This window comes from Zea mays, chromosome 1, assembly GCF_902167145.1.
Source record: "Zea mays cultivar B73 chromosome 1, Zm-B73-REFERENCE-NAM-5.0, whole genome shotgun sequence".
NCBI classification, from domain to species: Eukaryota; Viridiplantae; Streptophyta; class Magnoliopsida; order Poales; family Poaceae; genus Zea; species Zea mays.
Window position 1 is genome coordinate 115,524,068 of NC_050096.1, and position 21,844 is coordinate 115,545,911.

Consider the following 21,844-nt stretch of genomic DNA (forward strand, 5'->3'; position numbering starts at 1 on the left):
GAAGTATTGCAAATACTATAGTTGTTTTAAGGCATTCTAAACTTAGCTCTGGACCTCAGTTTTCAAAACTGCGGTATTATAAACTACGGTATTGTCATAACTAAAGTATAGTATAGTATTTCAAAAACTGTAGTTTTCAAAAACTTTGTTCCCAAACAGGGCCTAAGGGTGTAGCTGGATTCACACTAAGCGCAGCAAGCGAAGTCGTCACAAAAGATTACCAACATCCATTATTTGATTGATTATATGTATTGCTGCGAGTAGAGGCGAGGTGACGAGGAACCCGAAGCCCAACTTTTGGGTCAGCACCTGGAATCGCAAGTATAAGGCTAGTTGTGCCCTTGATCACTCTTCTTTACCTAATAATGTTCCTGATAATCAGTGTGACATTCTCAGGATAATTTGATGGAACCTAATAGGTTACCCTAGTTTTGTTTACCCCACATCTTACAAACAAATGAACTATTGGGTAGACTTGCTATTGCTCTACCTGGTTTTGAGATTAATGTTATACTGAGCTATGATCATGTTCCACTATTATTGTTGTTTAATTGTTGTTCATGATAAGGCTATTGTGTTAATTGAAACATAGAGCTTAACTTGAGATAACAATGCTACCACAAGGGTAAAATGGGACGCCATTGGCTGAATAATTAGGAAAACTAGTGTGAGTTAACCCTTTCCCAAAAGGGGCAAGCGTGATGGAGGAGTGCAGGTGTAGGGAGGTCCTCGGGTCGGAATGTCTTTTTATCTTTCCGGACGAGGGATTCCTACATTGCCTTCGGCCTGAAATCCGTAGCGGGTTCTCTCCTCTAGTGGAACTTTGTAAAGGCTTCGCGATAGATCCCTAGCCATTCACCTTGGAAGTGTCTAAGGGTCTTACAAACCCTGGCTAAACGGGAAACATGTCTTATGGATAAAGATGTGCAACCTCTGCAGAGTGTAAAACTGATATATCAGTCGTGCTCACGATCAAGAGCAACTCATGACTCTCGCATGATTAACTTATAGAATTAAATTTAATCTGTCATTTGCATTGCATTGTAGGATTCGTTTTTAATTATTATCTCTTATTAATTGGGTTGGTATCTACTTGTACTTAATAACTGTTAATAAAAACTTTGATCAACTTTAAAAGTAATGCTCAACTTTAACTATTTTCTTTGGTAAATCTTACACTTCACATGTCACCACCGTAAGTGAGCTCATGCATATTATTCCTCCCAACTTGTAAGCGATGAACATATGTAAGTTCACCCTTGTTGTATTCACACTCCCACCAGATCAAGAACATATACTGCTGGAGGAGCATGAAGAATGTTATGATGAGTTCGTGAGAGATCTAGGTTATCATATGCCAGTCAACTATAGTTGCGAAGAATCGTTGTCTTCATATAATGTAATTATTTAGCTATTTTATATAGAATTCCTGTTATATAGTAAAGTTATAACATTCGTCTCTATATCATGAGTCATGTGTAAAACTTGATCCTAGTATGTATTTGATTCACGCCTAGATTTGCCCTTAAATCCAGATACGACAATAGCCCATAGTAACATAAATGACTGATGCAAACATCAACAAGACAACACTCTGCAAAGTGCCAGAACTATCCGTAGATCAACATACAAGCAGAGTATCATGCCACTTATAAACAGAAAAATCAGTGCTACAAACATGGTAACATATTACAACAATATGCACAGAACAAATTAACAAGAACAAAGGGGAACAACATGAGCTGAATGAAATAATGAACTTTTTTTCTCTCTAGATCTCGACCCTGTATACAGAAGGAATTTGTCATATGAATATGATACAGAAGCGTTGCCTATGTTAGCATACTGATCCTACCAGACATATCAAGCATGCAACGATCGCGGCAGCAATCAGGCAACAATGCTGGAGACCTATCCTCATCTAGAACCAGTGAGCTTTCTCCTGGCATGCAACGATCGCAGCAGCAAAATGGAAATGCCCATGCATGTACATATATACGGAAAGATGGAGCTGGCTAAAGCAAGGACTGCAACGTCAAAACACAGCAGACAGCTTCGATCTAAAAAAGAAAATCCTGCAAAGTTCATAACACTGAGGGCTACAGCAGCCTTTCTTCCACCTGACATCATGAGCCTTTAATCACCTATCATGAATGTGTCTCGATCCAGGTCACAACATGGTAGATTCGCACATCCTCCGCTGACAGCAATGCTTTATTGTGACCACCCCCACCAAAGGTTGCAAGGAATCTAATGCACAAGCAACTGATCTTCAGAACATGCATCTGCACCTTGCTGAATCTTGGACTGTTCAGAGCTCTTCATCAATGTTCCATGCTGTACCAGAGTTATTGATAGCAACACTACTTAGACTTCTCTCCTACCATTAGAAGCATTTGGCCTCCTAGGATGTCCAAACTGCATATTATCCCTGGAGCGATCTCCAGGGTGGACAAAATCATCCAAATTCCTGTAGCTACCATTTCTTGGAACAGAATTCAGACGCTCATATTCATCAGGCCTCATGTTCATACCAGCCCTTGGTTCTGAGAACATGTCCAAGCGTCTTGGTCTAGGTCCACCACCAGTCCTCCGGATGTTGTTGGAAGAATTCCTACCTGGAGTATTGGATGGAACCCTCATGGGTAAGAAGTCCTTGGGAATGCTATCCAGGTCCATAAAACATTTCCTGGCCTTTGCATCCGCTATTAGTGATGCCCAATCCTCAGACTGCATGAGAGCATTAGCATTACCAACAACCTGAAAAGCAATGAAGACCAAGTAACATGGGATACATCAAGAAGATCACTGAAGAAAAGTAGAATGCACTTAATGCATATTGTAGAGGCAGAGACATACCCATAGAGCTCTCCTTGCTCGAGTTAGAGCTACATTCATACGACGTATATCAGCGACAAAACCTACACCATGGTTTGAAGCACGGACACAAGACATAATAATGATATCACGCTCCTGGCCTTGAAAAGCATCAACTGTATTTATGTAGATATCCTTCCCTTCCTCAGTATTCATAACATCCTTGAATTCCCGCTGAAGGCATTTCAACTGCAACTTATATGGTGTGATTATACCAACAGAAACCTTCTTGGCACCATTAGCTTTCAGAAACTTCTGAAGGTGCTCATATAAACGCAATGCAAACTGCGCTTCATGAATATTCTGATATGAAGATGACCCACCCCTATGAGACTCACGGCCATGTGACATGTCGTAAAAGATATAAGGTGCCATAAGTGCATCTCTGTAATAGGCTTCATCAGGTAATTTAACAACACTCTCACTATCTGTAAGGCGACCTTGATAGAAGTATTTTGATGGAAATTCACGGATCTGGGGATGCATCCTGTATTGCACTGACAACAAAATGGTAGGACAACCAGCCTGCTGAAACCTCTCGAAAAGACTCCTACTGTAAAGCAAAGTTCCAGCTGCTTTGCTAATAACAGTAGCAGGGAGTTGTTGTGGATCACCAACCAGGACACATCTAGCTGCACCAAGAGCCAATGGAGGGAGGACTCCTACTTCACTAGCCTGAGCAGCCTCATCAATAACAACCATATCAAAGCCATGACTCAGGCGAGAAAATAACTTACGCCCGCTACTTGACACAGTTGTAAAAACAATCTCAGCTTCATTGGCAAAACTGGCTTCCAGACTAGCCCTAGCATCTTCAATATTAAAGCTGCTGCCAGGACGGAACCTGCTTTCTAATATCAGCAGCTGTGACATCTCCACCAGTACTTTATCCCTGCTTTCAACTGACGCAGCAAGTTTCTGAAGAAGAATATCACGGTTACGATCCCTTTGAGCAAGAACATCAGGATCTACACCTACTGAACCCTGGGATCTACCAGCCGCTGCAACCATATTGAGTTCCCTTTGAAGATAGGAAATCTCCTGTGATAGCTGCTGCTCACGGCCTTTCAGCTGATGTAGCCACCCAATTACGTCTTCACGACCCATCAGTAAAAGCTGATCTGTCCTCCTTTCAACTGAAACAACTTGTGCAGCACGAGACTGTGAATCAACTCCAACACGGGCAACATCAGGGCGATATACCTTCATTTCACCATCTATAAAACCACGGTCAAGAACACGAGCAAGTAGCTCATCTGTTGCAGCATTTGATGGGGCACATACAAGCATCCGAGGCTTAGGGCAAAGCTTTGGAAGAGTGCGAAACAGATTCTGATCCATGCTCTGCAGTAGTTCATCAATTGACCCTGCCGCAACAGTCTCCAAGCTGGTACTAGTGCTACCACTAACTTGCTTGTAACTTTCAGGAGCAAGCTTCTTGAGTAAAGCAGCATAGTAATGTTGATACTGAACAAGATGGATAACATTTAGCATCCCCCACACAGTATGAGTTTTCCCTGTCCCAGGAGGACCTTGTACCAACGTGAAAGGCCATGGTTCTTGTTTCTTTACAACACCATTGCTTGTGCCAGCAGCTGTATGTGTTGCAGCCCAATGAATTGCCGACAATTGAGGACCATTGAAACTACGATGCAGATGATCAACAAAATTTGGGGTGAAGCAGTCTGGAATGGCAGGTGGTTGCTCTTGATACTTCGGGAAATGCTCTGGACTTGGCTGAAGTATTGCATTTTGCATCTAACAGAATTTTTTTGGGTCAAAATCGACTGATATATAAGTTAGTAATAAGATTATGGTTAGGTGTAATATAGCATTACCAGCACACTAAGACGGCGGAAAGCGTGCAAAGCAACATATTCTCTTTGTGTTGTTGCAAGAGAACCAAGTCCAGTTAGATACCAGGTACTCTGAGATTGGAGTTTCCGCAGAACATTAGACTCACTGCTATGTATACAACACAAGAATGAGAAGACAACTTAGCAAATAAATATGCAAGTGATGGGCAACAAGTTATGAATATTGTTCCAAAATGAAACAACTATAGCAACGCAATTTGAAGTTGCATAGTTAGCAACCAAGCACATAGAAGATAGAGCTTCATAAAGGGGGCTTATTAATCACCCAACAGGCTGCTATGATTAAGAGCAGAACAACCCAAAGAGCCATACCAGACTCATATGTTCATAAATCGGTTTTAGCTCAATTCGTCCAAATAAGCTGGCTATGGTCAAGTGAGGCACAACCTACAGGGTGGTACCAGCCCATTGGAGGCCCTGTGCTTAAGTTGAATTTGGGTCCTATAGTATCCTGTTTGTAGTCAACAAAGGACTGTAGACTAAAAAGATTAAAATTTGGACATTGATACACTACAAATATTTTACATATACAGCACATTGCAACCATTTAACTCGCACATGAAACTCCTACTGTAGCTTCCTTATCAAATTCTCTTATGGAATTTTTTTTTCTCGAAAGCGTAGGAGAACTGCGCATCTTTCATATCAAGAGGAGAAAAGACCCACAAGTTGGGTCAGTACAGAGAATGTTTACCACCTTACGGAGGCCAGAAACAAAAATACAAAAACACATCCATAAAACAAAACATGAACAAACAACCGACCCCTCTACTTAAGGCCAGATGCCAACCAATCCCGCAGCCCCTGCGAGACACCAGTTCTTGGCATCGTCCTTGATGTCCTGTATCAACTGGGCAATGCAAGGCGCAGCGCAGCTTTTTCGAAGACACAAGTGTTCCAGTGTTTCCACAGCCACCAGAAAGTCAGAATGACTAATGAATTGAAATGCTTTTTCAGATGTTTAGGAAATCCTCTTAAGGCCCATTTGGATCCCATCATTTTAAAGGAATTGGAATTTACTTAAAAGAGTAGGTTATTTAGTTTGGAATTTGATATTCCACCACTTTCCAAAGTTTAAATATAAGGCTATCTCAAATTCATAGGATGAGAGATGGAAATTGATTTTATGTATCATTAATCTATGTTTCTACCCTGCAATTTATAACACGCTCTTCGGCTCGCTCACGCATAGTAAAAATGTAGCATATAAATATCTCACATATGGCCAATAGTAGTATACAAATATATCATGTATAAAACCATATTAGCATAATTGATCTATGTCTAAATTACGATTATTAGAATGGATTTTAATTCCAAGCATCCAAATGGGTTATTGAACTTTGATAATAGCAATTGTTCACAAATTATCTTGAACACCAGTGGACAAATGAGCCTCGAAGTATGTCATTCTTTTTTCTGACTAATGACAGAATTATTGTCTTTAATATTGTGGCCATGGAACCAATAAGCAGAGAAGCAAAACATTGGACATGATATTATGAGCACAAGCATCCAAACTCTACACCTGAGAAACACCATTACTTACTTGCATGCCAGTGAGAAAACAATAGATAGTGAGAAAGCAGTCAAAGCACCAAAAAGGCATATTAGGAACAGCAGCAATCCAGCAACGGGCAAGAGCCTATGGCATGCTTAATTATGATAATAACCATCTTAGAATAAAACTACACACAAAAAAAACATCAGCACCCTATGTGGCTACCCGTTTCGCTTTGCTGCTGCTTCATGACCCTGACTACACATGTATAAACAGGCCTGGACATATTGTGCTCAAGAAACTAGAGTTAGAAAAACTGCAGTAGAATACAGAACATTTGGATTCAATCTCAACCATTTAACGAAATTGTATCTGCCAAGAACATGAACAAAAACACACAGTACAGAGTTTGTATGTTAGAGAAGTGTGTTACTTATATACTCAGACACAAAACTACAGATTCTAACAAGTATAATCCTATATGCTTTCTAGTGCATTCTATAGGGAAGTATAAATAATGCTGATATCCCTACTTCCCTATGCACAGTTAACCAGAATAAGCTTACCTATCATAAGCTGGGCTAGAGAGAAACCCATCTTAGAGAGTATCGTTTTGTGCATATTTCAATGTACACGTACCCAAAGCAAATTATATGATTTAGAATTTATAAATATATCTCATAAAACAACTTGTGACACAAACATACAGCAAACCAATCATAATATTTTCCCAAAGATAAAACAATATGCTAAAGAAACATGGGTTTTGATGCTTTGGGAATGTAGAGGACTAGAGGCCATGATAAACATGGTTGCAAAATGAACTTGAAAGATATGACTACTACAAGAACAGTCATATATTACAAAATTTGGCATACCAGTTAGAATCAAATGAATCACCAAGATAAAAATGGATAACAGCTCCAACAGGATCACGTGTATCAATAGGCATGTGGCGCCTAACAGTACCGACAAGCCGTCCACATTCTGGTTCAGAATCCTCATTTGAACTCATAGTCCTCCTACTAGATCGGCCTGATTGAGCAGCTGAAAATACCAACACAATAGCTAAATAACCAAAAAACATTCGAGAGCTGCATACTAACACAATAATTGTTGCAAATAAAACACAAATGAAATTCAGTAAATATACCTGAACCAGGATGTGGAAACGACAGAATAGCAACATCGCCTTCTTTGAAATTCCATTTACGTTCATGTATCGGTAGGACGACAACATCATACCAACCTGAATGCATTAACAGTCTGGTAACTGCACTGATTGGATATTCAAATGTGTTGTGTTCTATAAAAGGTCCATAAATCAATCCCACATACCTCTTTCACGTTTATCCACGGTTTTTACTTGCACCGCTACATGTGCATCCCTTCCCACAGCCTCAAGACTCTCCTCATACGAACTATAAAGCTGAGCTCTGCATTCCTCAAAAAGCAAAGGCTCAAAAACTCTAATGTACTCCTCAGCAGATTCAAAACTTCCAGGAACACACTCAAGTTCAGCCTCCTCTGTTTATATAAGAAATATATATTAAATGCAAATTACAATATCACATGTACACATGCGAACACAAGAGTGATTTTACGACTTCTGGAATGGAACAAGATAACATCAAAAGTGCTATCATTAGTGAGGAACACATTGACCAAAATATCACTGGATATTTTAATAGGCAACGACCACATCGGAACGTGAACAATGAAACACATGCAACTCTACTTTGACAAAATGTAGACAATCTTTAGTACAGACTACAGAAAGAGTAACATGGAGCTGCCACAATTTTAATACAGAGTATATCATTTTAAAATGAATGAACAGGGGGGTATAATTTCCCTGTGTCAAGTCATGATCCTACTTGTGTCAAACTGCTAATGAGGAACACGAAAACATGGGCAGTTATTGTTAAAAGGCAGGACCCAAGCAAATTCCACAAATCTTGCATGCATGTATAAAATGTATATTTCACAAAGTGAAGTTCTAAATTTTCCAGAAGGTGAAAATCATATACAACCAAATCAAACATGACAATAAAGAAGCAACCTGGATTATGCCAGAACTTGTCGTTTGTCACTTCCCTTATAAGTCGCTCAATAGATGAGTCCTGATACTGTACATTGTTTAAAAAAGTTTTCTTTTTAGAAATAATAGACCTTTTGTTGGCTGGCTTCTGATCAGCATTGTTTTGCCCTGTTAGAATTGTTCTTTGGGAAGAGAATGGTCGGCCCTTTGGCTGCTTGAAGTCCATGGTTTGCTTTAATGAAGCTTGTCTTTGGGCAGGATGCTGATAACCATCTGAGGCTGGCTCTTCTGTATTCATTTTCTTTGACCAGCCCTGGGTACCCAACTCAGTGTCACCATTGGGTTCAGTGTGTTGGTCACTAGGATCTACAGAATTGCTTCGTTCTGATCCCATCATTTCAGGTTGTCTCTGATCTCTGATTGCTTGCTGATTTTGTTTTTCTGCAGCCTTTTCACCAATACCACGAGAAGCTTCCTTCACAGTACGTGTAACAATCGGTGCTGGAAAGGACGACTGCCTCCTGGGCGTTGTCGTCTTCATAGTACCAGCTTGTTTCGCATCCTCTACACCGATGAAGACGGTTTGCCTAGCTCGTTTTTTGCCAAGCATGGCCTCTTTGTGTTCATTTAACTTGGGTCTCTTTGCGGGATTGCTCGCAAACCTAAACGCATAATTGGCTTCCACTCCTTTAACATCCTTTGACCTGTTGCAAGGATCTAGATCATCACCAGGCTGATTTCCTTTACATTCAGAAATTTGCATGTTCTCTGATCCTGTAGAAGAACCATGAACCAGATCTTTAGACGCATCAACCATTTCAGCATCACTACATTCAGCAGCAGTATCATCTTTAGTCACACCACCAGATTTAATGAGATGGGGCTCGCTCTCTTGGGATTCTTTCTTCAAATGAGTGCTTGCCGTACCAGTGATCTCATCTTTGTTGCTACTCCCTGCATTTTCAGAAATGCTATCTGCATCAAAGCATTCTCCTTCTTCTCTTTCAACGGCTTGTGACACCTGATTGCAAGTTTCAGCCTTAGGAGAAGCACTATCAGTGGTTCGATTGTTTACCATGGCCGTTGATTGTATACTAGAATTCTGATTATCTTCCACCTTCATCGGCTCCTTTGTATTGTTTGAATCTTTGTTGTTCTTCACAAAGGGCTGAAAGCCAGATCCAATGGATGCATGCTTGAAGGCATTATTATCGTTCAATATCCCCTGTGACTGTGATCCTCCCCCTGGCTGAAACAATGATGGGGCATACGTCATTGGAACAGGGAGGGATTTCTGAGGTTGTGACACAACAACAGCAGCTTGTGACGCGACAACAGCAGCTTCTTGTGACACAACAACAGCAGATTCATTTGGTACGACAGCAGCAGCTTCTTCTTCAACTTCTGCTGGGAGTTTGTTAAGGTCAAATAACATCCTTTCTCGAGAACCCATGTCATGTGTAGATGCATATAGCTTGAATCTTTCAAGTAGTAGAACCAGGCAATTTCCTGGAATACAAGAGCACCCAATGGAAGAAAGTTACTGTTGCCTTTCTGTTGGGACAAGCATCTGCAACAAGCATGCATAATGTATCAGTAATACAGCAAGAATAGAATTTCTCAAAGGTTGCTTGGATGCTTCGGTCCGCTAGTGAGGTGGCCAGCCAACAATAGATGAACTAGGAAGTGAACAGCTACAGAAGACTCTTGGTATGCAGGGAAGAACAGTTTCAATCAGGTGGTGCAACCTGAATATCATTCTCCGCTGGATTCTTTTCATGTTCTGACCCAGGCCATTTTCTCCTCTTGTTGTCCACTTCCTACCCATCCCAAGAATTTGGATTCTAGTGATACAGGATCTCAGCATCCAGGCAGACCCTTTTACAGACAAAGTAAATAAGTACATATACATGCCAGGAATAAAAGAAAAGATTGCGCATATACGTAAAAATTATGATGCCTATGCAAGAGCATAAGCTAGTCTAGACATAATATTATTTCTCCAAAGGAAATCTCAAAACAACAACATACAGACAAAAGCAAATGTGATAAGCATGGGTTAAGTTTTAGGATGTTAAGTTACACAAAAGCAACAGCACACAAATAGATTACATGTCAAGATCAAGGCTGGCTAAGTCCATTCTAAATAAAATGATTTTTCCAAACAAACAGAAACTATGGAAAGAAAGACAATATGAATGGAAGACAGCTCCACCTAACCCTACAGGATTAAGTATTAACACATTAAAAAACATGAACTACATGCTTAGCTTGTCACATAAAGCACACAGTCCAAATGATGATGTATTACATGTTATTCAAGTCTATATGCTACCAATGAACAACATAAAACATCTCTTAAAATTATCAGAACAAACACATAGCTAATAATCCAAATTAAAAGCCATGTAACTAATACAAGTAACTAAAAAACTTGACCAAACCGTACAACCACTCAAAGCTGATTGAGAACTAACTAATACAAGTAACTAAAAAACTCGACCTGCGGGAGGAGATTTTTTTCAAGCCCAACCTGAAATTCGCTCCCACAGAGAGTCAAAAGGGCCTCGGGAGTACTACTCATCAGACCACCCAACTAACTCATTTAGAGGCCCTTTCGCTAATAATAATACAAGTAAATGATAATCTCCTTATGTTGACTCAACCAGAACATAGATGATTCTGAGTCATCCAGACATAGAGCTGGACTAAAACAGAAGTGTACCCTACATGTAAGACCAACAAATAACATCTTAACCTGCACTATTACACATGTACTCAAAATGAGAAGCCAACAATACATACATGTTTGACAAATGTACATAGAACCAGTCCAATTCAAGTACAGTTTGAAATACATCGCAATTGTGAATGTAACTAACAAAAACAGGTCACCTAAGAACAAGAAGCATAATGAATCTTTAGGCCTTGTGCTTGCCAGATGATGCAACCTAACATGACGACTAAGAGGGCTAATTTTTTTAAGAAAATATTCACATCCCATGGACAGCCCCTGTTCCTAATCTCAAGCAAATGCATCAAGAGTTCAATGCTGATCCAACTTAGGACCTCACTGAAACAGGACCCTGCATATATAAGTAAATGACAAGATGGACCCTCAATCTGTGAGAATCCGCCCATGCTCTGAAAAGTTAGCTGAACTGCAGAGCAAACAACGCATGGACCATACCAGAAGCAAGCACATTTCACTCAAGAAAGCAGGCCTTAACGTCTACTCCGTTGGAGTAGATAACACTACGGTCCACAACCTCTCCCCTACTTTCACCGATCTACCGAGGCCTGTATTTATAAGCCCCGCCTTGTAAACTATAAATCTCACCAAATTCTTCCTATAAAGTAAGGATCGCACCGTAACAGTTGCTAGATTGGGCAACCCGGCCAGAGCCTTGATGTCATTCCGCTTTCGGATTCAGCAGAATCACCCCCTGGAAAAATAATAAGGTTTCCTCAACCAGTCCCGAAAAATGAAATTGGATATCAGTCCCGTCCCCTTAACTAACAGATCCCGATCCTTTCCAATCCGTCCGTTCCAGTCCTAGGGTATTGGTGCTGATTGAGGGGAGTAGGATCTCAGTACCAGGCGATTGTCGGGCGGCGCATCAGCGGCGGCGTCTGTTGACTAGGGTTCGTTCCCGGCTTCCACTGTATTTGTTTTCTTTTTCTCTTCCAATTTTTTCCCTTGCCAGTTTGGTTTGGTTTCGGAAGAGAGGTTAGGCCTTCCGGCCTTCGATTGTTCGCCGCCCCGCCTCTCTCACGAACGCCCGGTCCTCTGCGTGACGAACGACTTGGGGTAGAGAGGGGGGAGGAAAGGTGGGTGTGAGGGCAGGATGCCAGGGGTGGGGCTCTATTTATAGCATTCAGCCCGTGCCTCTAGCCTCGGCGCTACGCATCCACGACGGGTTAGGCCGCTGTCTTGCGGGGCCAGAGGCCGGTGGGAGCCAGCTATCTGCGAGGGCTACGGTGAGGCCCCCGTGCACACGTAGTCGTGAGGCGGTGCGTACCCTGGGGCCGCGTGGGGGACTGGGTGTCCGCGTCTTGGTGCGGTCGCAGCAGGTTGAAATTCATTTCCAGTTCGTTTTATAGACATGTCCGGGTACATAATATCCGACTTATATCCGAATTTTATTTATATTTACAATCTTAGTTTTTTTGGGAATAAGAGAAAAGTGAAGGAATTTTGAAGGATTGAAACCCTATGAAAAGTTTTCCTATATGGTCCTTTGTAACAAAAAATTGAATTGCTACAAAACCTACAAAATTTCTATGGAATTGAGCATTGTAGTGAAATTTTGGAGGTTTTTTAACATGAGGTTCCACCTCTTGAAAAATTTTCCTATGAAATTGAAAGTGGCATGGAACTCTATTTCTATATTTTTTACATCCATATGTTTTACTGATCCTCCATTTCAAAGGAGGCATTAAAGTTGAATGTTTAAAATATCGATATTTATTTAAATTTTATCCGATACAATTTGATAAAATCGGCATCCGATCTGAATTTAAAGAGAAAATATAAAAACTAATATAGAATGAGTAATATTTGTCTGTACTCGATTATATCTCTACTTGTTTCCTTCTCTACTATCAGTATTTTTTATCATTCACACACGTCAACTGGATAACAATTAAGATAAAATTAAAAAACTTTTTCCAATAAAAATAAAAATTATATTTTCCTATTTTTTTTTGTTTGAAAGAAAAAAACAGGGAGAGATAATCAAGTGCCGCGGGGAGAGGGGCTGTACTAGTAACTAGTAAGGTCAGTCTGTGCCCTTTTTCCTCGCATAATATAATATAATTAACTGTCATGTTAATTAATTAATGTGTCGATCCTTTCCTGGATGGTGTCGGCTGCTAATGCATAGATGAGACGAGGAAACAAAAGGATTGGGTGGTGTGACGTGGGAGTCTGGGACCGAGCGGTGGCACGGGAGGACTGGGAAGGCTATGATGCGAACTCGTTCAATAGCTCGTTTTAACTTATTACATTTTTCAATTTTCAATAAGTTGAGTCATATTTTAGCTTATGTAATCAACCAGTGAAGTCATAAGTTGGTTCGAGATAGCTTATGAATCTAATCAGACTAGTCAATTATCTGTACTAATGCTACGGCTCAAAAGATGAGAGAAGGGGCCGATAGCGGCGACGCGAGTTAGAGGGAGCAGAGAGGGCGACATGGTCAGGAGGTAGGGGACGCAGTGGTAGCAGGAAGGGATTGGATTTAGGTGTAAGAGAGGATGATCCAAATATATGAACTATTGGCTTGACGGTGTGTTATTTATGGATGCGATTTGTTTAGTGAATTTAAAGGATGCTATGAGTATGAATGGTTTTAATTGGGTAGGTTTTACTGAAATCGGTTAGTTATATAGGAGTATAGATAGCATCGTTAGCCTTAGACTTATGCTGAGTTAGATCTTGCCCCGTCCACAGACAAATTCCACCCATAACAAGCAAGCAACTAGCATCACCATGTGCACGAGTCTCTTGTGCACCTGATATGTTCCCTTTCCACTCTCCTTGAACGTATTTGGCTAAACAAAGACGCAAAGCATTTGCTATTCTATTCGTCAATCCATCATGTCCACTACAATAAACTAATTAATTTCAAATCGCGTGCATCAGCGTCTCACAAGTGCATAAATTGAAACAAGGCAAAAAAAATTCCTTTCCCGATCTGGAGCTCGTCTACAGCCACAGGGTAAACGGAGAGGATGTGGGAGGCGACACCAATCATACCGTGCGGGGGGTGGCGGGACGCGGAGGAGGAGCGACGACGAGCCGAAGGCGCGGCGGGGGATTCCGGATGTTGTGCTGGTCGCCTGCTGCGGAATGGTGTTGGGGACGGGGAGGGGCCGGATGCGGAGCCCGGAACGGGCGCGAGGAGGTGTGGGAGACGTCGATCCCGAGCTCGACGAGGAAGGGCGGGCGCCGGGGCAGCGGCGCGGCGTGGCCGTCGAACGGGCGGCACACCCGTGCGAAGGCAGGCGAGGGATGGAACGGAGTGGTGGGGAGCGAGGAAGGGCAGCCGGCAACGATGCCGAGGGTAGCGTGCGGATCTATGGCCGTGCGGGTATTTACAAAATGTCAGAAGGGTAATCTCGCTGATTCGCAAGGCCATATCTATACTCTGAGTATAGGTGTACATTCGGCCAGCCCGGCCTCCCCCGGTCCGGCCTAAATCCGAAAAGGCACGTATTTTTTGAATTTCGGGCCGGGTCCGGCCCGTTTGAATTTCGGGTCGTACTGAGCCGGCCCATGGGCCTAGTCCTCGGCTCACGGCCCGGCCCGTAATTGTTTAAACGTGCTGTACTTATTTCGGGCGGCCCGAAATTTACATTAGAGCCCGAAATTCAATTTTTGGCCCGAAATTTAGTTTTTGGCCCAAAATTCACATCAGAGCCCTAAATTCAAAAAATAATAAAACAAATAAAAGATAAGCCAAATAAATTTGAACAAAAGCAAACTTAATATTTGTATTAAAGTTACTACAGCTATGCAATGACTACCTCGTTTACAAATCATTTTATTAGAAGGAAAAAGAGTATAATCAGCTCTATACAAAGTTCGTAAGTTTAGTTTATTGTCTAATGTTCATAACAAAAGTAAAATTACATCACATACTGTAATTCAAAGCTACAAAAAACATCTAACTAGTATTATCTCTAGCTTTGTGTTCTTTATCAAGTATATGAAAGTGTGGAATGAAGTGTGGTTTTAATAAATATATGGGCCTTTTCGTGTCTCTATATGGGTCATTTCGTGCCTGCCTTAAACGGGTCGTGCTCGTGCCCGCCATGGGCCGTGACCTCGGCCCAAACCCGGCTCGAAATAACGGGTCGTGCCGGCCCGGCACTAAAATATTTTGGGACGTGTCGTGCCTGGGCCGTGCTTTTTTTCGTGCTTCGGGCCGGCCCATCAAGCCCCGCCCAAATGTACACCTATAACTCTGAGCTTTTTGATCTCATATATTCCGAACACTCGGCTTCGTAAAATTAGTATCCCCACGTGTGCAATTCGATTTCTAGTATTATAACAGCCTCTTCTTTGAACTTTTGTTATTCTTCCCAGTTTAAACCGTCTTAGACAGCCATCAACCGCTAACAGCCTCAAATCACGCGTGTGGACGGAGGAGCTGAGGGACAGTCGCCCAGACTACCGTCATCGTCCGTGAAACTCTGGTACTGATCACCAGCGAGCTCTCCTCCGGCCACATGTTGTAGTCCTGTAGCTCACCTCCATGTCCGCCACGAGGTCCTTGAACGTGACGTGAGTGAGCCACCCCATCACGTCGAACGACACCATCTAGATCCGCACGGAGCCATGGGCAGAAACACCATGCCGGTGAGCCGGTGCTGTGCACGCCCACCCCGCCGAGTTCACCAGCACCACAAAGGTGGCCATGTCCGAGTGATGGTCAGGCTCCACCACCCGTAATCGAAGCCGGCGTCGGCTGCGGCACGCCGCCATCTCCCGCTCAACGTGCACGCCATGGCCATGATGCCCATGTTCTAGATGCCCCCTCGTGAGTAGCTACGGAGAAGAGCACCATGGCGGTGACGAAGCCCGGGAGGCCAGTGAGCTGCACACCCATGTTGTACCCGTAGCCGAAGATGAAGACGAAGACCCAGGTGCCGTAGTTGGTGACGGCGTGCCAGATTACCTGGAGAAGTTGTCCCTGAGTGGAAGCTGGCGTCGTCGCTGCCCTACTGTTGCAGCTTCTAGAGGCTGTGGAGGTTGCCGTCTGGGAGGTCATGCCCAACGGCGGAGGATGGGGGCATGATGAGCTGTGTGACGCCTCCGCGTATGGCAGTCGTGGAGGGGCAAGCGCTGGCGGAGCACGCCGAGTGCTGCCGCAAGCTGGAGGGGCGGCGACGTGCGTGAGATGCGGCGGCGCGAGGTGGAGAAGAACGGGATCGGAGCTATTCAACGAAAGTCAGCTGTTGATGACTGTGGAAGGATAACAAAAGTGCAAAGAAGAGGCTGTTATAATACTAGAAATCAAATTGTAATGATGGGGATATTAATTTTACGAAGCCGAGTGTTCGGGATATCTGAGATCCAAAAAACTCCTATACTCTCAGTCCGCTTATTCTAGTGTTTGATCTTTGTGAGTATAATTTAATTCGTGTCTAGTTATAAGTAGTATATAATTTAATTATAAAACTATGAATTTATTAAATCTAATTAATCTATAAATAGCAAATGTTTACCGTAGCATCACATGATTAAATTATAACATAATTAGGCTCTATAGACTTGTTGTACTTTTTAGTCTTTACTTTTGTAATTAGTTCGATAATTAGATTATGTTTAATACTCTTAACTAGTATTACAGATCTAATGTGATAGGACTAAAATTTAGTCAAGTGATCTGAACTGGTCTTAATTTAAATTTGATTTGATAACGAAATTAGGGTATTTAAGGATTGCATCGTTCTTCTCTCCTCTTCTTTCATGCTTAGTGTAGTATCTATCTAAGTTAAGACTCAAGACCAGTTGAATGATCCAACTCAAGAGAACTCTTCTGTTTGAATCTGTGGAGCAGCGAAAGATATTTCCAAAAGCGAGAGAGATGTAACTCTCATTGTATTGACATCTATAGATGGCCAAATTGATTGTTCCTAACGGCTGGCACGATTATATTTTTTATTTTACAAAATAATAGTATATTAGAATTTATATTCACTATTTATCACAACCAAATGTGTGTTCTACTGGTTAGTCGTGGAATTCAGTGTCACCCTGGAGCTGTGCTAAGTCGGACCCGGCTACTCGTTTGGGTATCTATAGTGACGTCTTGGAACCAAAAAAATCTAAACCACGCGAGTTTGCACCAGCAGAACAGAGACTAGCCTCTAGCTTGGGAATAGGGTTTTTTCTCCATTTTTAGGGCCCACCTATCATTGTCACGGGGCTTCCTCGGTTCCTCCGATGGCGCAACAGCGGGCGGCGTGCCGAGAAAGCCTGGACCGGCCCAAAACAGTGTACACAAAAAGAAAAAAAAGTTAATGTACTGAAGCAAATATTCCACACACGACACAAGGAGAAGCTGCAACTAATAACTGGATTGGAAGCAGAGCATACACAGTTGGGTTTATTCGTCTGGTTAAACTTATGATCAGGTCTCGTTCGAAGCCACCTTTTCCGATTGTGAACCAGGCCAGGCTGCTTGCTAGCCTTAGGCCACGTTCGACAGGCCGGTCTCCAAGCCAGACCGGTAACCAAGTCAGCCTAGGATCGAGTGAAACATGTCTTGTTACTCATTCCTAGTCACCAGCTCATTTCAGATCAGGAACTAATCCAGGAGACATACCACCTAGACTTGTTCTAGGCCGAGAACTGAAGGAAGGAAGTTGAAATTAGATAGGATTGTTTCCGGCCCAGCTTAAAACAAACACCGCTAATATACTGGATCGGATTGTAACTAGGCTGATTTATTCCACCTGGAATAGGTCCAGAATGGGCCAAACCGGACGCAACCTTAGGGCTTGTTCGTTTTTGTCGGATTGGTGGGTCGGAACATTCCTAACCGGTTTGCTTCTCTAATTTATATAAACTTTGATTAGCTGAAACGATTCTGGTTGCAATTCGACACAAACAAAAAGGCCTTAGCCGTTTTTTAACGATGCCGGCCCTTTTTCTGTATTTGTCTGCTATACCTGTCGATTCAACAGCGTGTAAAAACTGGAGATCTTTTTGACAGATGCATCATGCCGCCAGTGTCGCCCACACGAACATTCGAACGGCGAACGACCGTCAAGCTCTGATCGCTTCTCGACCATTCACAGTAGTACAGTATCCCATATGCGGTAAGAGCTGCTGAGTGTGACCATTAGAGTAGTACTGTGTGGGTGGACCATGGATGCACGTCACGTGAGGCAACCTCAGACCATGCCTTCCTCGTCTCCACCTCCCACCTATCATTTGGATTTAACAACAGCCGCGAACGGTTCTCCTCGCCCAAAGCCGGACGATTCCGGCGACATTTCTGAAAGGAACGACACGTGTGTAAAACGGTTAACGGTTGGTAATGAGGAATTTGTCAAAATAGGTCGCTCCATACTGCCGCTCTTCATAATACACTGTTTCAAGTCAGGGTCGTCAAAAAGGGTTACTCTATGTTACTAGCTCTTCAAAACAAGTCAGTGTTGCTTTTGACGTACCTGGCATGTGGGCCCGCGTTGCAATGTCTCGTTTTTGCCCTTACGGCCGCACGCAACGCCATCTCCTCCCTCCGTTTCCCTTTCTTCTTCTCTGCCTCTTCTTCGCTGTCCTGTTTGGTGTGGGTTTAGACTCGGCTGCAATAGTGATAGATAATTCTCTAATGCTTATAAACAGAAATTAGGTATCAACATTAAACCAAAGCAACCAGAAGCAAACGTACCTGGTGACAAACTACCGAGGAGGTCAACAGCTTCAGGTACACCAGGAACAGGTTTAGACTCTGCTACATCAGTATAACAAAAATCAACAACAGTCATAACTCATAAACAGAAATACAGGAAATTGCTAAAATCACTTTTACGGTTTTACCTTGTCCAGGATGACGGAAGTCTGTTACGGGGGTGCCATTATGTGATGGAGATGATCCAATGGATAGAAGATCCATAAGGATATCTGTGCTTGCGGTTGAAGTTACACCTGAACAAAACAGAGATTTGATATTGCTAAAGCAAAGAAATTTTATGATAATAACATCAGTGCCCTAAAAGGTAAAAACTGAAGCACTCAATGAAGACTTTTTAGTGGGTTAAAAATAACAAGTAATGAGATTACATACAAAAATTTGGACCTGTATTATAGCACTAGAAGTAAATTTAAGGACAGGAAGGCAAATGGCTAATTAGCAAATCACTGAGCATGTAGCGAACTCAAACTTCAGACAAGGTAAAAGTGCATATTCTGAGAGGCGGGGTGGGGCGGGGGCAGACGGAGGGATGTCAATAAAGCCCTCTTGCTCTCAGTGTAATAAGAGGATCAAGCTAACATGGGAACTGCACATGAAAGAACAGAGACACCAGGAAAAAGAATACCTGTCGTTGATGAACTAACTCCACCAATACCTAGAAGATCTTGCAAAAAATCATTAGGTGTTGTAGTAGAAGCAACAGTAGAAGCTGGGGCACCATCAGAAATGAAATCAAGCAAATCAGCTAAAGGAGCTGAGGTGGGTTTTGCTACACCATTCGGAAGCTTAAGGCTTCCACGAGTGACTGTTGGAGCAATTTTATCTGCTGAAATAGTTGCTTGTGTCCCTTACGGCTACACCATTCGACAGCGAAGAAGAGGCAGAGAAGAAGAAAGGGAAATGGAGGGAGGAGACGACGTTACGTGCAGCCGTAAGGGCAAAAACGGGACATTGCAACGCGGGCCCACCTGCGAAGTACGCCAAAAGCAACACTGACCTGTTTTGAAGAGCGAGCAGCATAGAGTGACCCTTTTTGACGACCCCGGCTTGAAACGGTGTATTATAAAGAGCGGCAGTATAGAGCGACCTGTTTTGACAAATTCCTCGTTGGTAATAGGTTGCGCTGAAAATTCAGTATGATTTAATTTAATACATGTGTATTTATCTCAATCTACGTGTGTCCAAGTATATTGGAATGAAGCGAACGTTAGACTTAGGGCTTGTTTGGTTTCTTTAGTCTAGAGACTAAAGTTTAGTCAGGGCCAAAGTTTAGTCCATACCCTGTTTGGTTTTAGGGACTATAAAGTATTCAGAACGCATTAAACGAACCATAACAGGACCAAAATATCCCTTAGTATTCTTCCGCCATTAGTGCAACTGACATAAAGGATGGATAAAAGGTGGAATTAATATGGTTTAGTCCCTTTTAGTCACCCCTTGAAGGACTAGAGACAATCAGTTTAGTCCCTGTTTTAGGCCCATCGTTTGGCAATTAATGACTAAATAGAATTGAAATGGATGAATTAATCTTTAGTCACAATTCCATTCTAAATATAATCGTGAGGCACAATCGGTTCAGCTCATACAATTTTATGCAAGAGCGGACCTAAGGGTGGTAATGGATCGCGATCCAAATGTTTATTCACAATTTCTTAAGACCCTAAATAAATTCTATTTTAAAAATAATAGAAAGAGGGTTCGATCCTAATCCGATCCAATCCTAAAACTTTATAGTGTAAATATTAAAACACATTGTCACCCCTAGACGAACCTTTGTTATACGGAGTGGGGGCACAGGGCCCCACTCAATTTTCAAGTTTCAATTGACCTTTTTACCTTATTTACTTTAGCAACAAAGGTTTATTAGTAACTAAGTTTCTATTTAGGCCTCGAGATAGATTTTGGGCTAGGTCCGCCCCTGATTTTATGAAGAACATATTTGTATATACTACCGTTGGTCACGTGAGAGAGATACATATTCCAATTCCCCAAATAAGGTAATTTTCTAAGTCAATTTAAAATTTTAAAAAAAAAAGAAAACAAGACAGCTAGGCAATGTGCTATAATCTAGAAAGAATTGTGGTAGTGAGAGTATTTTCTCGCATGCCTTACTAATGAGAGGCATTTCTTATATGGTCCAGTTAAGGAGTGTCACTGATTAAATTTCCCCCAAACAATTAGCAAATATCGTTAAGATTGGTTAGGCGACTAAATTTGAATATAGATAGAAAACAAGAGCCTACATGCTCTGCTCACTCCCTATTTCAAACTCCACTATGTAAATCTCTACTACTATGAAGAAGGTAAGGGGGTAGGCTGCCTCTCCCTGTTCTGCCTCCCGTATTCTGCCTCCCTTCAATCTGTACCGTCCGTGTCAATCTGTACCGTCCCTGCCCGAGCAGCGGGAGCCTCCTCACTCCAAAGCAGTCGCCCCGCCTCCCGTTCCCCTGGCAACCACCTCTGATTGCCATGTCTCCTAGATCCACCCTTCCCCATCCCCGGCGTCCAGATCCTTCCTCGCAGCCGTCAGCCGCCTCTCGTCCCCCTGGCAGTAGCACGCCGCCCAGCCCACACCCGCCCACCTCTGAACCCCGCGGCTCCCCCATGCGTATGCTGCTATGCCCACACCACACACAACCAACCACCGTCTCTGCGGCGGCCCCCGCCCCACGGTCGACTAGCGCCATGCGCATCTGCCACTACATCGCGCACCTCCTCTCCACCACTGTCGCCCCCTCCTCGCCGCCATGACCGCCCGCCACGTCCTGGCTCCACACCGACGACTACTGCGCCTTATGCGAGCTCAGCCGCCCGGCCCTGTAGGTAACTCGATCGATCCCCTTCTCGCTTTTACTTCTTCAGGGTGAGGGCGTGCTGCATCCGGTCCTCGAGCTGAACCTTGCTGGCGGCGGTGGTGAACGCAGTCACAGTCGTGGGGCGAAGCTGCCACCAGCTCCAAAGTCCGTCGAAGAGGAGAGAGCCTCGTCCGACCTCGAGACGGTGCGGTGAGGTTAGACTCGGAGCACAGAGGTATCGTCGGTCACCGCCGTCATGGGCGAGTCATTGCTACCATCGCACCAGGAACAAGGCTCATATCGTCTAAAGGTACCTCGAG

The 21,844-nt window shown here is 42.9% G+C and overlaps 1 protein-coding gene and 1 long non-coding RNA gene across 5 annotated transcripts; both read right to left on the reverse strand.

Annotated features, from left to right (window-relative positions):
• Nucleotides 1-1,602: 1,602 nt before the first annotated feature.
• LOC103644867 (uncharacterized ATP-dependent helicase C29A10.10c) lies at nucleotides 1,603-14,584 on the reverse strand. Of its 4 annotated transcripts, none has more exons than XM_035964076.1 (9): nucleotides 14,058-14,584; nucleotides 10,045-10,174; nucleotides 8,318-9,866; nucleotides 7,594-7,782; nucleotides 7,409-7,504; nucleotides 7,134-7,302; nucleotides 4,716-4,839; nucleotides 2,860-4,635; nucleotides 1,603-2,760 (listed from the first exon to the last, which is right to left on the reverse strand). In XM_035964076.1, the coding sequence occupies exons 3-9, from the start codon at nucleotides 9,747-9,749 to the stop codon at nucleotides 2,368-2,370; spliced, it is 4,179 nt and encodes a 1,392-aa protein (XP_035819969.1). In that variant the 5' UTR covers nucleotides 9,750-9,866; nucleotides 10,045-10,174; nucleotides 14,058-14,584; the 3' UTR covers nucleotides 1,603-2,367. The 4 variants fall into 4 exon arrangements, with proteins under 4 accessions (XP_035819969.1, XP_020402052.1, XP_020402053.1 ...); XM_020546463.3 differs by having other exon boundaries at nucleotides 4,716-4,842; nucleotides 14,058-14,582; XM_020546464.2 differs by lacking the exon at nucleotides 10,045-10,174 and having other exon boundaries at nucleotides 14,058-14,427.
• A 4,004-nt stretch (nucleotides 14,585-18,588) lies between these two features.
• On the reverse strand, nucleotides 18,589-18,922 carry LOC103637984 (uncharacterized). Its single transcript, XR_558503.2, has 3 exons — nucleotides 18,855-18,922; nucleotides 18,706-18,765; nucleotides 18,589-18,619 (listed from the first exon to the last, which is right to left on the reverse strand). It is a non-coding gene; the product is annotated as an uncharacterized lncRNA (long non-coding RNA).
• Between the last annotated feature and the right edge of the window lie 2,922 nt (nucleotides 18,923-21,844).

Bases quoted from the DNA above. Each gene is read 5' to 3' on its own strand.
- LOC103644867 (XM_020546463.3), bottom strand. From the start codon at position 9,749: ATGGGTTCTCGAGAAAGGATGTTATTTGACCTTAACAAACTCCCAGCA. The intron at 7,505-7,593 runs GTATGTGGGATT...TAATGCATTCAG, and splicing joins CGTGGATAAACGTGAAAGAG to GTTGGTATGATGTTGTCGTC. The intron at 4,636-4,715 runs GTAATGCTATAT...AAATTCTGTTAG, and splicing joins TCCGCCGTCTTAGTGTGCTG to ATGCAAAATGCAATACTTCA.